General features: G+C 43.2%; 1 protein-coding gene across 2 annotated transcripts in view; it reads right to left on the bottom strand.

The window, feature by feature from the left end:
* The window catches only part of LOC147133516 (neurexin-2-like), a 150988-nt gene that overhangs the window by 82554 nt on the left and 53967 nt on the right, over window positions 1–14467 (bottom strand). Inside the window, exons 11-13 of one of the 2 annotated variants that reach the window (XM_086012153.1) lie at window positions 12433–13481; window positions 10880–10903; window positions 3674–3703 (exon numbers count right to left, since the gene is read on the bottom strand). In XM_086012153.1, coding sequence (XP_085868279.1) covers window positions 3674–3703; window positions 10880–10903; window positions 12433–13135 — 757 coding nt within the window. In that variant the 5' untranslated portion in view covers window positions 13136–13481. The remainder of the gene's footprint in view (window positions 1–3673; window positions 3704–10879; window positions 10904–12432; window positions 13482–14467) is intronic. The other variant, XM_086012154.1, reaches the window with a different exon arrangement.

Raw genomic sequence — 14467 nt, 5'->3', positions numbered from 1 at the left:
CATGTTAAGCAAAGGCCTGAGACTGCACGCTCTTCTTTGTGTTTTTCAGCTGTCTGGGAGCCATATGACACACTGTGTTGCCTCTAACACGTCAGTCTAGGTACTGCTGCGCCTCATATCTAGTTTGGCTGTGGAGACTCGTAATTGTTGATGGAAGTATTGTTGCGTGTGGTTTGCTCTGTTGCTCAATTAAAGTACACCACACATTAGTATTTTTATCATTGGCATACAATGATGTATCACATTCCAAAAAATCTGTTAAGATGTTAAAAATCCCTATGTGTGTATGCCACTTGAGCAAGAACTCACGTTTTCTTCTTGAAAATTTGAAGGGTAATTATTGCTCTTTGTAAGAACCAGAAGCATACTGATTTTGAATCTGGTTCAAGTTACATGAGTACTAAAGACAAAAATATCATATGGGTGCCTGTTACCAGCTGCAACACTGAACCAAATTTTCCTCACTTCTAATCAGCAATCAGTCCCCAGGCATTAAGGGGGGCTGCAACAATTTTCAAGTCATAGCGGACCCACAGAACTGAAATGGTTTGGCAGCTGAACAGCAGCGCTAATCAAAAATTATCAAAATATGGTCCAAAGGTTAAAGGAAAATCCATTACGTGACCAAAAAAAAAGAAAGAGACCTCTACTGATCTCCACTGCTTCTTTTGCTCTGTATACCCTTACACGAGGATATCAAAATGATACATCCAAAGAGAGTAACGATGCCGATTTAATCATCCGATAGCCTCAGTTACTACTACAATCAAGTTCCAATCCTACAGTTGCGACGTAATCCGCATTTCTGTCTGTCACTAAACTAGGCTACCAAAACAGTGAAGCTAAAATGACAGTGAACGTTTGTGTGATAAACGCTTCTAATCCATATATTAAAAAAAACAATCCAACAAAAAATAAGTATTACGGCGATAACCGAGTTTGCTTTCGTGTGCCACGCGACAAGATATTCTTATGCTTCTGGTATCGTAGTTTTACCACCTTACACTCATATGCCCTCTTTTCGCTCATACATGATCCATCGGGTTAAAATGTTATTAAAATGGTTCCAAGTTTAATGACATGAATAGTCAGAGTTGACAGTTTATTGGTCGATTGTGCTTGTCGAAAATTAAATTGCCCCTTGCGACTAAATGGGTGAAGTGCGCTGCAACAAAACAAAGCAACCCTGAGATCCTTTTGAGTCTTTAAAATGACAAATGTTGTCCCCGTGATCGTAAGCTTCACATTGGCAGCTAGTTCAATTATTATAGTAATAACAACTGTCACAGCATGAAGCACATTAAACACAAGACGAGAAAGAGGACCATACCGCCAGGCGGGCGGCACGAGCTCATTCGTCTCAAGAGCCCACCTGTTACACGGACACCACGCAGTCACACAAAATGTCGATATGCGGATCGGTTATTATGACGAGACTTCGCAATTAACAAATTCAAAGCGGCCCATGAGATGGGGCTTGGGCACAGGTGGTGACTAACGCTTTAGCGGGGGAGGCATCTGTCAGTTTCCCAACCTAAGTCAGGTGGCATGGACATATGGGCAGCTACTGACCACCGAGTCCATCAGGGGGAATGTATAAGCAAGTAGGTGGCCGCATCTGTGTGTCCATAGCGACGGTTGTGAATTCAAATATAATCTAAGCGTGAAAAATAAGCACTATCCGAATTCATTTCTAGACTGTGCGGGTAAGCCCACAGGGGAGCGACTACATTGTTTATTTGATTTGCGCTAATTTAGTGCCAAATAAAAAACAAACCAGCTCAAACTAAAACACATGCGCATAAGCCTCAGGCTAGCAGCTTGACAACTGCCAATGTTAATAAAAAAAATGTTTGATATCAGACTTAATGCCGTGGTCAAACTTTTCCGTCTCACATATTTCTCCCGCAGTTAGATGTACAGTGCTTTGCTACAAATTGAAAAGGGTGCTAGAATTGCCTGGGGGGTAATTATCTCCACAATGTCTTCTTATTGATGCATGAAATGGAGCAATTACTTTCAGGCCTCATTTCAGGACAAATCGCAGTATGGTTGACCTTTAGGACCCATACTCATTGTATGACTCAGTAAATATTTGATACTGAAATGCTACTACAGTATCATGCAGGTGCTAATGTTAATCATTACGCATTTGCGGTGGCACTTAGTGTCATATTATCTTAAAGTAAATGTCACCTGATCTGATGATTTCCGCCGTTGCGTGGACGAACTCTGACCAAAAGGGAATTACTATAGAATATTTAATATCAAATTCGTCAGTGCCCTTAAGGGAAGATTTTACAGTGGGTTGGAAAAAAAAAAAAAACGCAACAAAAACACTCTGTGCACTATGGCCGCTCCCATCTACTGTAACTGACTTTGACAAGATGTTTATGCAATCATATTTTTACCCTAGAAAATGCACAAGAGATCATCCGGCTGGATAATTCCAGACTCTCCATTGATGATTCATAGATACATAAATAATTCAAAGAAGACATAAAACATTATACTAGTTTACATTTTACATCTAATCATATCGTACAATAAGACAATGTAGTGGAACGTCTGAATTAGATTTTTTTTTTGTGAAGGGGGCAGGGGACATACAACTCACACTGTATTATTAGTTAAACACTGTATATGTTTTTTAAAAAGTGGGTTGTGCAAAAAACAATACGAGACTAATAAAGAACACATGCAACGTAATCTACGAACCAGTTAAAAACGAACACAGCAGCTGTAGGATGTCCAGGACAGAAAAAAAACAAAAAAAGCTCATCAGAATATCGCAGTGATCAGTTTCCTCTCCATTAAATGACATTTTGCAAACAAGAAAATCGAGAGCGGGAGCTGTGTATTTTACTGAGGGAGTAGGTCATCAAAGTCAGGCCTGTGTGTTTGGCGGAAAGTGATTGCCATGGAGACGCGGATAACAACCTGAACGATCCGAATCTCTGCGCACGCGGTAGAGAAAAATTGAGTCTGAATGCACACCAAATCACTTGTCTAAAATGTGCGTCATGTCTAAACCTTCTTTCCGAATTTACAGAGACAATACAGGCCAAATGAGTGGAAATACATGACAGCGATTTTAATATGTGCACGTTCTTATTCAATATATTTGTACTACCCCATGTGAACGGTAATATCATTCTCAACCTAGCTATGATCAAAAGTGACATCATTTAAGGCCGCTAGTGCATTTGAATGGCAAACGATGTGAAAACAGTAAATTATTGCCTTAATATATTCATGTAATCTTCTCATTAGCTTCCCGGGAAGAGAGTCAGTGAGTTCTTTTGACCCGAGACACATTTCTGGCTTTGAAAATACCTTCAGCATACCGAAGAGACGCCATGAGCGTCGGTGCATTACCTTGGCTTAAGACTGCAGAGGTCAAAGGTGATGTTCCAGTAGCGCAGTCAGTGGTCAGGACAAAGGTTTGATGGACAAGAAGTGAGTGAGTCGTGAGCATAACATGAAAGGGAGCAAAAATGAGCAAGTATATGTACACATGGGTGGGGGAAAAAGGAGGAGAGGAAATATTAGTGCAGCACAGTTAACTGAAATGGTATCTACGGGAAGGAGGGGGTGGGTTGTGGCGGTGGTGCTGGGGGGGGGGGGTTGATTAGGTGACTGGGTGGGAAAAGCAAACCAATAGACCCCATACCTTGGCGGTTTAACATCAGGTGCGCCAGACCTTGAGGGAAAGAACAGAAAAAAGGATACGAAAACAGGAAGTTCATAAAGAGGATCGGGAAAACAAAAAACATTGTCACAATGTTGGACTGCAGTTTGTGACAGACATCCTGGGGTAGGCACGGATGTCAGAGTTCAAAAGGTGAGGGGGGGGGGGGAAATCAAAGCAAAAAAGAGACAGACATCTCAAAGAGAGAGGGGAGGGGGGAAGAAAAAAACATCTTGATAGGTGCAACCACCGTCGTCGTTGCTCTCAAAGATGCTTTTTCCCCAAATGGAACACATATCGTATGTTAAGACAGTGTTTGAGATGCACCAATTAACAGTCTACACTTCTGAATATTATTATTATTATTTTTTTTTTGGTGTGCACTGGGATTTCCATCTAAATGCCCAGCCAAGCCGCGTCGCTAACGGGACATTGTAAAAGGGCGGCGCTGACATTCATCCTCACCCACTACATCTAAGTGACGACGTCAGAATCATACAAAGCACATGATGCCAAGCGGTGCCAAGTGTAGTGGATTTACAGGTTTAGTACAAAACACCAAGTAAATAGCCGTCCTGCTGCAGAGCTCATACAATGACATCACACACCAATCATCATGTAACGCATCAGCTTGGAAAAAAAAAAAAAAAAAAAAAAAAAAAAAAAAAAAAAGAAAGCAGAAAGAAGCAGCAGGCGCCAAGTTGTTCACTCCTACATCTATTTCCTGCGCGCGCACACACACACACACACACACACACACGCTAATCAATATGCAGCCTGGCAGGGAGTATATGTGGCATACTTCACCCGCCTTCCGTGCCAAAAAGGAGACGGTGATGACAAAACACAACACTTCTGCTGAGCACATGAGCCCCACTGAGCCAGCCAACACAAACGGCTCCGCTCATTGCATCGGCGCCCTTCAACGCTCCCGCAAGCTCGCTTTGTCACTCATAAGACCCACTGGCATCAAGAATTACGCATCAATTCGGTTCCATACTGGACGCCGCCGCGTTTTGCATCGTCCAAAGTTGCGAAGCCTAGCATCCTTTTGTTAAGCGCCGTGTTTCCCAACCTGTGCTGAGCCAAGGCAACCGTTTTACATGACCAAAATCGAAAACGGTCAGACAAGGTATGAATACTGAAAAAAAAAAAAAAGTCTCAATTTACTCACCAATGGGCTAACTCGCTGTGAAACCCGGACCTGTTTAATTGGACACAAAGCCGAGGCGCTCACGGGAAGCAATGGCTTATTCGGTTGTATCAATGCCAACAGGTGGATACAAAGGTTTATTGTCCCTTCTGCCATCCGATGGAAGGACATTTAATTGTTCTACCTGTTATATTTGCAACTCATAAATAATAGTTGTCGGACAATAATCTCTCAAGGTACACTAGTGCGCCACGGCATCCCGGTTGGGAATCGCTGTGTTATAAAGGTACAAAACGCAGTAATACGGTAGCAAAACAGGACTTTGTCAGAAGACAATATTTTTTGTAACAATCTGTACCATGTAAAAAAAAAAAAGCTGTCTTTGCACCAAGAACACCGTGGCAAAACAATGGCAGTTCGGAAGAGAAAGATGAAATCATCAGAATGGCGAGCTCGGGGTGCCGAACGAGGCGCGAACGGGACTGTTTGCAAAACTGTTATCAATCGTCGCCAAAATTCAAATGCTCATGCGCACATAAATCCCTGAAAATATCGAAACGATCACCTCAATATTTCGGAGTGTATGGACATAAGCGTTTTCCTTGCCTTCGGGGAGGAGGACGTTATGTTGCCCATAAAATCCAAATTACGGTGGTGACTGTTTTGATATTTTCCGGTTCACAGAGGAGCGCCAATTTTACACCAGCTTTCTAAAGACGTTATTTGCTTCACTCAAACTGCATGTTGCTATTAGCGCTGGTGTTTGTGAATTAGACGTTTATCAATGATGCTCATTTGCATAGATGTGAGCAATTCCTCCGCCAAATATATACCGTACATGCTACCTCATTTAAATATGCGCAAATAACACCGGAGCATCGAGACACAATCTCGTTGGCGGCGCAGTTAGTGAAGCATTTAACCATCTGCGCGTGCTTTGTGAATTAAATTTTTTTTTACCGGTTAGCGCCACACAAAAGCCACGCAATCCTTTACTGAATTTGGCCCTCAGTGTGCTATTATGTTAAAACAAATGTTTTTTGTTTCACATTTTTACACATTTTATCTTTTACCCAAATGTTTGAAATAATTTGAAAGAAATATAGATCAATTCCCGGGACTGAATGGTTGAACTGTGAAAAGACAAATAAATACGTCAATGGCAGTTAATGAGTTAATAATAATTAGCTAAAGAGCATTAGCATCATTTTGTTAGTGGACAAAAAGTGGTAAATGGGTACAAGGTGGATTTTTCTTTGTGTGAAAAATCATAGATCAATTTCTGTACATTCTTACATTACTGCAATTCTCACATTAACACTCTAATGACAGATTCAACTGTTGAGTATGTTAAATCATTAAATCATGCGGGTCTCCTAGCTATTATCGATATAATTTTAACTCTAAATAATAAGAACATTCACCATTGGACACCCTTTCATTTGAGCATCAACCACATTATTAGTTTCAATTTGACAAGATATCTTTTGTGTACCAAGTGGCAACCAAATAATCGCTCTGTTCAGTAACACTTCTTGCAGACTTTCTCCGCTAAATGCATTATTACGGTATCTCAAGACATTTGATTCAGTTTGATAGATGAGCTATTTTCTTTCTGCTTTGAAGGGTCCCCATAATGCATAACATTTTTGCCAGGACTAATACGGTACCTCAAAGGGTTTAGTTCAGTTGGACGCTTAAAGGAATGCGTCGCCTTTCTATGCTTTCAAGAGCGGACTTAAATGGATTTGGGTCCGTTTTATAGCTTAATCATATTATCTGTAATTTAACACGTTTCAGTCAAAAGTGCTACAGTACCTAAAATGGTTTGGTTCAGTATAATTCTCTAAAGACACGTATAATTAATAAATACACTCAAAAGTTGTAAAGGGTACCATGGATAGTCTGTTGATTACATAACAGTTATTGACAGACTTTTCTTGGGGCAGCAGTGCTAACGGAGCTATAAATTAGCCATTTGTGTCGTATGCCATTCTTCCGCGTTTAAACCACTGGCGAGCTTACACCGTGGCGTGTTGGAAAGCTGTCACGTTATTTGCGTAATTATCACCATTCCGCCTTCACGCGGTCCTTCTTAATTTCTCCATGTGTGGCAAACTGAATCAAAAGGCAGCGCTTAAGGAAACATGGCTATAGGTCCGTTTCGCTCACTAGGGAACCTTAAAAAGATGCAGGTACACACCACACACACACAAACACACACTTGATGATATTTTGTTTGCGCAACCCTGCAAACAAAAATCACAGCTATATGCGCTCCCGGTGGGGATATGCGGTTTCTCGACAACAAACCAATACGTCGCCCTCGACATACAGTACAAACAAAGCGCCTCTTCCTCCTCTGCTCCCCCCCCCCAGGCCATCTCATTCTCGCCAGTAGTGTTGAGATTGAACTGGACAGGAAAGCAAGAAACATCACCACCTTAAGGTGTCTGTCATCCTTCAGCTCGCGGACGGATGGGGGGTGGGCTATATGTGTGTGTGTGTGTGTTCAGTTAAGCGCTCACTCATCACAACTGTTGGCAAGGCAGAGACAAAGACGCACCCGGCAGCGCAAAGCTGCAAAACACCTTTCATTGAGGAGCAGAAATATATCACGACTGCAAGGCGACCACGCTTTCTGGAGTCTGCTCTCGTAGCATTTTGGACAAAATGTAACTCATTGCGGTTAGGGGAAAGGAGACATATTTGAGATTACTTGAAAAAGGCTATTTTGTTGTTATGTATTTGTCAATGCATTTTATGAAAACAATATTACCTAGCTGCTATGGGAAACTGGAAAAACAATAAAAACCTGGCAGGAGACATTCTCAACTGATCTCTTTCCCCCATTGAGTGTTTTTGTGTGTGTGTGTGTGTGTTTATTTTATGCATATGTACTGTGCTTGTGTATACCATTAACAAGGGCGATTTAGAGCCTTCAATGTAGTAACCATAAAAATTCTATGCAAGCACTGGGAGAACTCCCCAAAAATTCAGACTGAGGACTGTGAGGCAGACCTACTACCCTTTACAGCACCGTGCTGCCCTATTATGTCAGTAAAATTAAATAAATATGGCAAAACAGACTCAAAATAAATAGAGGCACGACTTGCTTAGTATTACATTTCCTCATTGCGTGAAGTGCATTTTCTCTTCTCTATTTTCTTTAACGAGGCAAAAAAAAAAAAAAATGCAACTTTTAACCCTTATCCCTACATGAATGACTGAAAAAACTTTTTGGAACATCTTCCTCTGTATCTTTGCAAATGTCACTTGTAGTTCACATACAACAAAGTGCTGAAATTCTCCTTCAATTCCCGTGAGAACGTCTTGCATGTCAGAACAATGCACAGCAAACCGGTGTGACCCGTGAAGGTCAAACCGTCACAGGCAGAATGTGATGCCCGGACCAACCAGGCTAATCTTGGACTACGAGAGTACTATTGGAGGGAAAGTGGATGAGATCTGCCGTCTCTGCCCCAGTAGAATATCACAAGGAGGCAGTCGCCACATTGAATATTCTTATCCTACTTGGCTGAGCCTTACAGCCGAATCTCAGTGTGGCAATGCACAGATAGAGTCCCAGGAGCATATATGAACATAAACCGCCTTTCCCCTCTCTTCCTGTTGTACTATTTCGTTTGCTATTTTTTTTTTTTTTTTTTGAACGTGGAAGGGAAACTAAAACGGCAGGCGATGGAAGCAACTCTGATTTATATGTTGGCATTTTAAGCTCTTTGATTTTGCTTGAAGCAAACAGATAAGTCTGAGGAAGTCTAATACGAGCCAAAACAATGGCGTATCAAATATTCTGCCTGAACAACGATAAACGTCCAACGCACAATTGTTACCTACTTGGGTTGGATCGGGATTGTGTACGGGTCACTTTTTTTTTTTCTCTGGCATATGGAAATATAAACATATACCGGTATCTCTTTCTGTAATGAGGAACACAAACCTGCAAATAAGGCAGTTTCCAGCCAATGTTTTTTTTTTTTCCTTTTCACAACCAATCTAAGAGCTAGCTGGAGGTCATTCTATGTAGGGAAGGATGTGTTAAACCCAAACAAGACACTGTGAACATTTTCCCAATCTCACTCGGTTTGTGATCATTTCCATACTTTAACATTTGCTGAAAATGTTATTCAAAACCATACAAGTCCATCCTTACGAAAAAAAAAAAACATTTAGCCATTGTTGAGACATAATTAGGGAGCAACTTGGAAGAAAGAGCCATTGCATTAGGATTAGCCAAATTTGTTTCCATGAAAAGTGCGGCATTATAATGAGGGATTAGACCAAGGTCATCGCTACTGGAAGATCTGAGCCCGCTCGGACCAGCTGTGTCCTTTTCCTAAAGATGCCTCTATGCATGCTTTGTCAGCCACTGTAGTTCCTAGAGCGCAAAATACTGCGCGCCCGTGCATCCAATTCTGAGAGTAAACAAAGCGAACAAACATAAAAAGCCCCACAAAGCAATGACAATGCGCTCGCAGTCGGACTTTGTGTGTTTGCGTACGGTTGTCCCGTGACGTTTGAGAGAATCCTCTGCAGTCCGCCCGTGCGATGGCGAGGTGGCTAGGCTTATCTCTCGTTCGCAGACCTGCTCTTTCCGCTCTCAAAACATCAGAGGATGCTTTTGGCATTAGAGCGCGCCCCGGCGTGGCCTTTGTCCACACAGATCAACGGGATCCCACATGCTGCATACTGTCGACGAACAACTGGCAAGAGCCACCTGCTGTGCCAAACCGTTCCGTTGCCTCTAAGCGTTTCCGCCGGCAAATGGGGATTATTCCTCCGGCACTTCAACCCCGCAGTCGAGATCGAATAAAGCATACGGGCGGCCATCTTTGCCGGCGTCTACGGCGAGGAAGAACAACAGACTTGCTGCTGCATGGCACACTGGCTTGCATGGGGGCAAAAACAAGTCATGGGCTGAGTGTTATTTTGTTGTCAGCGTTGTTTTCACGCTTTCTGCGCACGCGGGGGGGGGGGGGGGGGGGATTGTCTCCATGTCGAGCTTTAATCCAATAAAAATTCTGATGCACTCTCTTTGCAGTATGTCATCTAATAATGGCTGCGTTTTTTTGCTGCGAGAGCAGACGCACGCCGCCTTTGTGCGAGTATGTGGCGATGATCGCTTATTTGTAAAAGGCCGGAATGTGCACGCTCGCGCTCAAAAGCTTATGACAATTCGTGTTTTGTCATGATTCTATACCACTTGGGTCCATGTTAACACGCCACACATAAAGATGTTTTATAGTGTTTTCCACGCAAGTGTATTCATAGATTTTGGAGAGCAGGTGTGCATAGTTTGCTGCATAACAGTGATTGATAACGCGGCGCGGTTCAGTGCACCTCCCCGGAGTCTGTTGGCCGCCACGACGGCCACTTTGCCGACGTGATGTATACGTCTCGCGAGCCGCCGAATAAATCTGCTCCTGGCACTTTACGTGAACATTCTGGAAAACCGGCGCGTTTGGCCGCACCGTTGGAAAGTTGCGGGATGGATAATGAGCCACGAATGACAGCGTGGCTCCCTTTTAGAGAAAAGGCAACATCTCCGGGACGTCTGACTGTGCAAAATAACAGAACAAATTGATGAATGTCCCCAGAAATCTGTCGGTGGATTTCTGCAGTCATGTTTGACTCGGTGTGTCAAGCTGGGAGCGCAAATGTCATTTTCAGTCCAGCAAACAAATAGTCGCTAAGAAGTGGAAAATACGAGAGGGCAAAACACGTTTTTCTGTGGCGCAGTATGCAAATGCTCTGCGCTGGTTGTTGCGGCGTCCACCCACTTGACAGACCTTACAAGTCACCTTTGATTGTGAATTCGGATTACGTGTGCAACCGGTACACGAGCAACCTCCTATGTACAATACATGTCCTAGCAGCCTATTCGGATGTCAGAACTGCAGTCCAAACTGACAATAACAACCTGATTACAGCAAACACACTTAGGCTGCAGTAAAAGCCTTTGCAAAGACTACATATGGTTACCATTATGCTCAGTATAAAATGTAGTGGCTTACCTTCTACTTCTTTCTGGACACCTGCTGTAAAAGGAAGAAAAAACAGACATATTTATTTTGCTCGGCGGTAAGAGTAAATACCGAGCGTTTTCCAGTCGAAACTAACACAGCTGCTGATGCTTTTTCTCGGGTTCATATTTCGGACACTGAATTGGACTGTTTGATTCTCCGTTGCAACAGTACACATGACAGTGGAACAAATAAAATGCAGCGGAACCTCAAGTTATGAACTTAATCGGCTCCGTGAGATTGTTTGTAACATGAAATGTTCGTAAGTCCAGGTAATGAGGAATGAGTGGAAATGCAATTACCGTAATCCACATAGATAGGTGGCTTCTATATGTTTTTTTTACATTTTTTAACATTTTTTTGAATAGCTTATAGCTTATTTGAATAGCGGCTTATATAAAGGTGCGGCTTATAGTCAAGAAAATACGGTAATTCGGTACAAATTTCGTATGATCATTTTAATATATTTTTGAAATGCCTCGTTCATGCAATCACCAGTTCTGATTGGGCCCTACTTCCGCATTCATTCATAACATCGTGGCATCTTCCGGCATCTGTGATTGGGTGAATGCGTAATACGGAGGTAGAGCTTCCGCCTGGCGACAACATGAGCTCACAAACCATCGGGGGTGGGGGCGCTCGCCAAGTGCCCAGTTCACGCAGATGTGCTTCCGCCATGTTGACACTTTAGTGTGAAACTGGCATTTAAAGGGAATAAAAAGAGCGGCTTTGACCGGCCACATAATATGAAGTTGGCTGTGACCACTTCCAAAGCAGCGCAGCATTCCCTTGCACAGATCCACTGGCTTGCACTCATCTGCGAAATTAACAAAATCGGGCAGAGATACACACTGCACAGGATTTACGCCGATCATGAAAATTGAGCCTTTTATTTACTATTTTTCCCCCCCAAAGCGCTGACAGTAGAATGCATTAAAACAAAGAACCATGGGGGCAATTTTTGAGCTGCATGAAATGAAAACGACAATGGAGGAACTTTCTCCCAGCCAGAAAAGGAATAAAAAAATAATACGCTAAAATATTTCCAATGAAATATCACATCCTATTTATAACATTCCGTTATATTATGTGCATTGTTATGTACCGTGTAAGAAATATTAAAATGGTTCCTACAATGAAATAATAAAAGATGAATTTCAGAGTATTCCATCGAGAGAATTCCAAAATAGGCATTTTGTCCAAAGCGAAGCCTGTTCGGTCCCCCTTTGGCTTTGTTTTTTTTTCTTTTCTTGATTTGTTATTATTAACGATAAGCTTTACTCCTTTTGCACATTGTCAGTTGTATAGTTTCAAGTTAAGGTGGGCTTTCAAATAGTTCCTGGCTGCTGTTTTGTAGTGGTTCCAGGGTAAACAAATGACATCAAGCTGCTGCCACATTAAAAGTCATTCTGCAAAGATAACTGACGGCACTCCAACCGCTCTCATATATTTGACTTCAATCAGTTGGCTGTGCTTTGTTGATTTTTCGGGAGGCGCGCGATCGCGTTTTGCTGCGGAAACAGAAACAGTGTGATTTGCCTCACCTTCGTGGCAGTAGCTCCCCACGTAGCTGGTGTTGATGCAGTCACACAGGACCTCCCCCTGGCTGACCGAGCACAGGCCTCCGTTATTGCAGGGCGAGTGCACATCACAGATGTAGTCCATGTCGCTGTGGACGGACTGGCCGTCCAAGAGCACGGGCAGCGCTTCCCCCACTTTCAGATTGGCGATGAGGCCCTCGAACGGCGGCTCGTACTTGACGGTGCTGGACGTCAGGGCGGAGAGGCGAACGTCGGGCGAGATCCCGCCCACGTAGAGGTCGCTGGCCACGACCATCTCTTTCCTCTTGGACTTGACCTCGGCCGCCTTCTCTTCGTTGTCCACCAGCAGCTTGGTCTCTCGGTAGTTGCGCGACAGGACAACTCGGTGCCAGCGCAGGTCGTCGATGCGCGTCTCCGTGTGCAGGGAGGCCGGCTCGGCGCAGTGGATGGCGAAGCGCAGCTGCAGCCTCCCGTCGGATATGAGGAGCTCCAGGAAGTCGCAGTCGCCGCCGTCGTCTAGGTAGAGCACCAGAGCTTTGCTGATATTTGTCTTCAGGATGAAGCTGAGTTCCGCCGTCGCCTTGGCGTCCCATTGTCCGTAGCGTGTCCACTGACCCGGGATGCCTTCATATTCCAATGCTCTTCCTGTTAGCACCAAATGAACTAAAAACAATAACCAGGGGGCTTTGTTGTGACACCTGGCCATGATGGTTAGTGTCTACAAGCTAATGCATATGTATCCAACACAACAAGAGGGAGGAAGAAGAGCTTAGTGTCTACTGGAGGCTTACAATCTCCCCAAAACACGAAAAAGCAATTTCTATATGCAGTGTTCCTTTAGCCTTGACTGTCTATCCGGATTCTTTTTGCCATCGTTCCGCGGGTGACAGAAAGGCAACAAACATCACAAATGAGCCACAAGACTGCGCGCTTCCTCGTCTTCGCCATCCAGTGTCTTGGCCGCCATCCAGCAGGGCTCCAGTCAATTCTCCGTGGTTCAACTAGGCACAGAGCCTAGGTGGCGCCGTTTGCCTCCTCAGCCACGCAGCATCCTAGGACCAAGGACAAAAGGAGAATAGGAAACCATGAATCATAATTATTACACGTCATCATAAAATCACTTCGAAATCAATCATTCGCATTCAGGGTGAGGATGGGCGTGACGTATTAATCGATTGATTGCGTGAAATTGATCGCTGGTTAATCATGTCTGAAAGTAATTCAAGCAAAATGGAGTGCAAAGCCTGGCCAGCACTGCAACAGCTGGGCTTAAACAACAACAAGAAAAAAAAAAAAAAGAGGAATATTTTACCCACTTTCAGCAAAATTATGTGCCAAAAAAAACTCAAACGTGTGACTTGGCAAGATTTTTTTTTAATGCAAGCAATCACAGCTGGCCTAAAAACCTTCCAGTGATGTCTTCAAAATTGTGTACCAGTGTAATTAGCATACTACCTACACCTAGAGAATTACGGTATTTCTTATTTTAGGCTAAACGTACTCATGACCAGTAATCTCGATAGCAAGTTAGAATGCCTAATTAACATTTTCACAGTGAAGAAACGCTTGAAGCAAATGAAATGCTCTCACACAAAAAAAATATCTGGTAAGGAGAAATTTCTTGGCAGACATACAACAAGCATATTTCTTCTTGATTTGCATTATTTAACCGGCAGCGCACTGCATGAACTAAAACTGAACCAAGATCAAGTCTCAACTAGTTTGTGGTCATTCTATGAAACATCTTATGACACTTTGAAAACAGGAGTTCAGAACATTCAGAGGGATGGGGGTGGGGGGGGGGGGACAACATACAAAATAACAACTGATATCATCAGAGTAATCCCATTGTTGATCAAGGAAATCAAATGCCCATCCGTAGTTCAGATACTGCTTGGACATAAACACGTGCCACCTATGAAATCAGCGAATGAGAGCCAAACTGGAGGACAGCTAAAATAACCATTCATGCGGATGTCGAATTTCCTCTGGATTCAATGTAATAGGATCATATATCCAAGCACAACAACCTGATCCG

The sequence above is a fragment of the Filicampus tigris genome, chromosome 17 (assembly GCF_054856515.1).
Source record: "Filicampus tigris isolate MCC_2025a chromosome 17, RoL_Ftig_1.0, whole genome shotgun sequence".
NCBI classification, from domain to species: domain Eukaryota; kingdom Metazoa; phylum Chordata; class Actinopteri; order Syngnathiformes; family Syngnathidae; genus Filicampus; species Filicampus tigris.
Note: the sequence above shows the minus strand (reverse complement) of the source record. Positions and strands in the feature narration are given on the sequence as shown.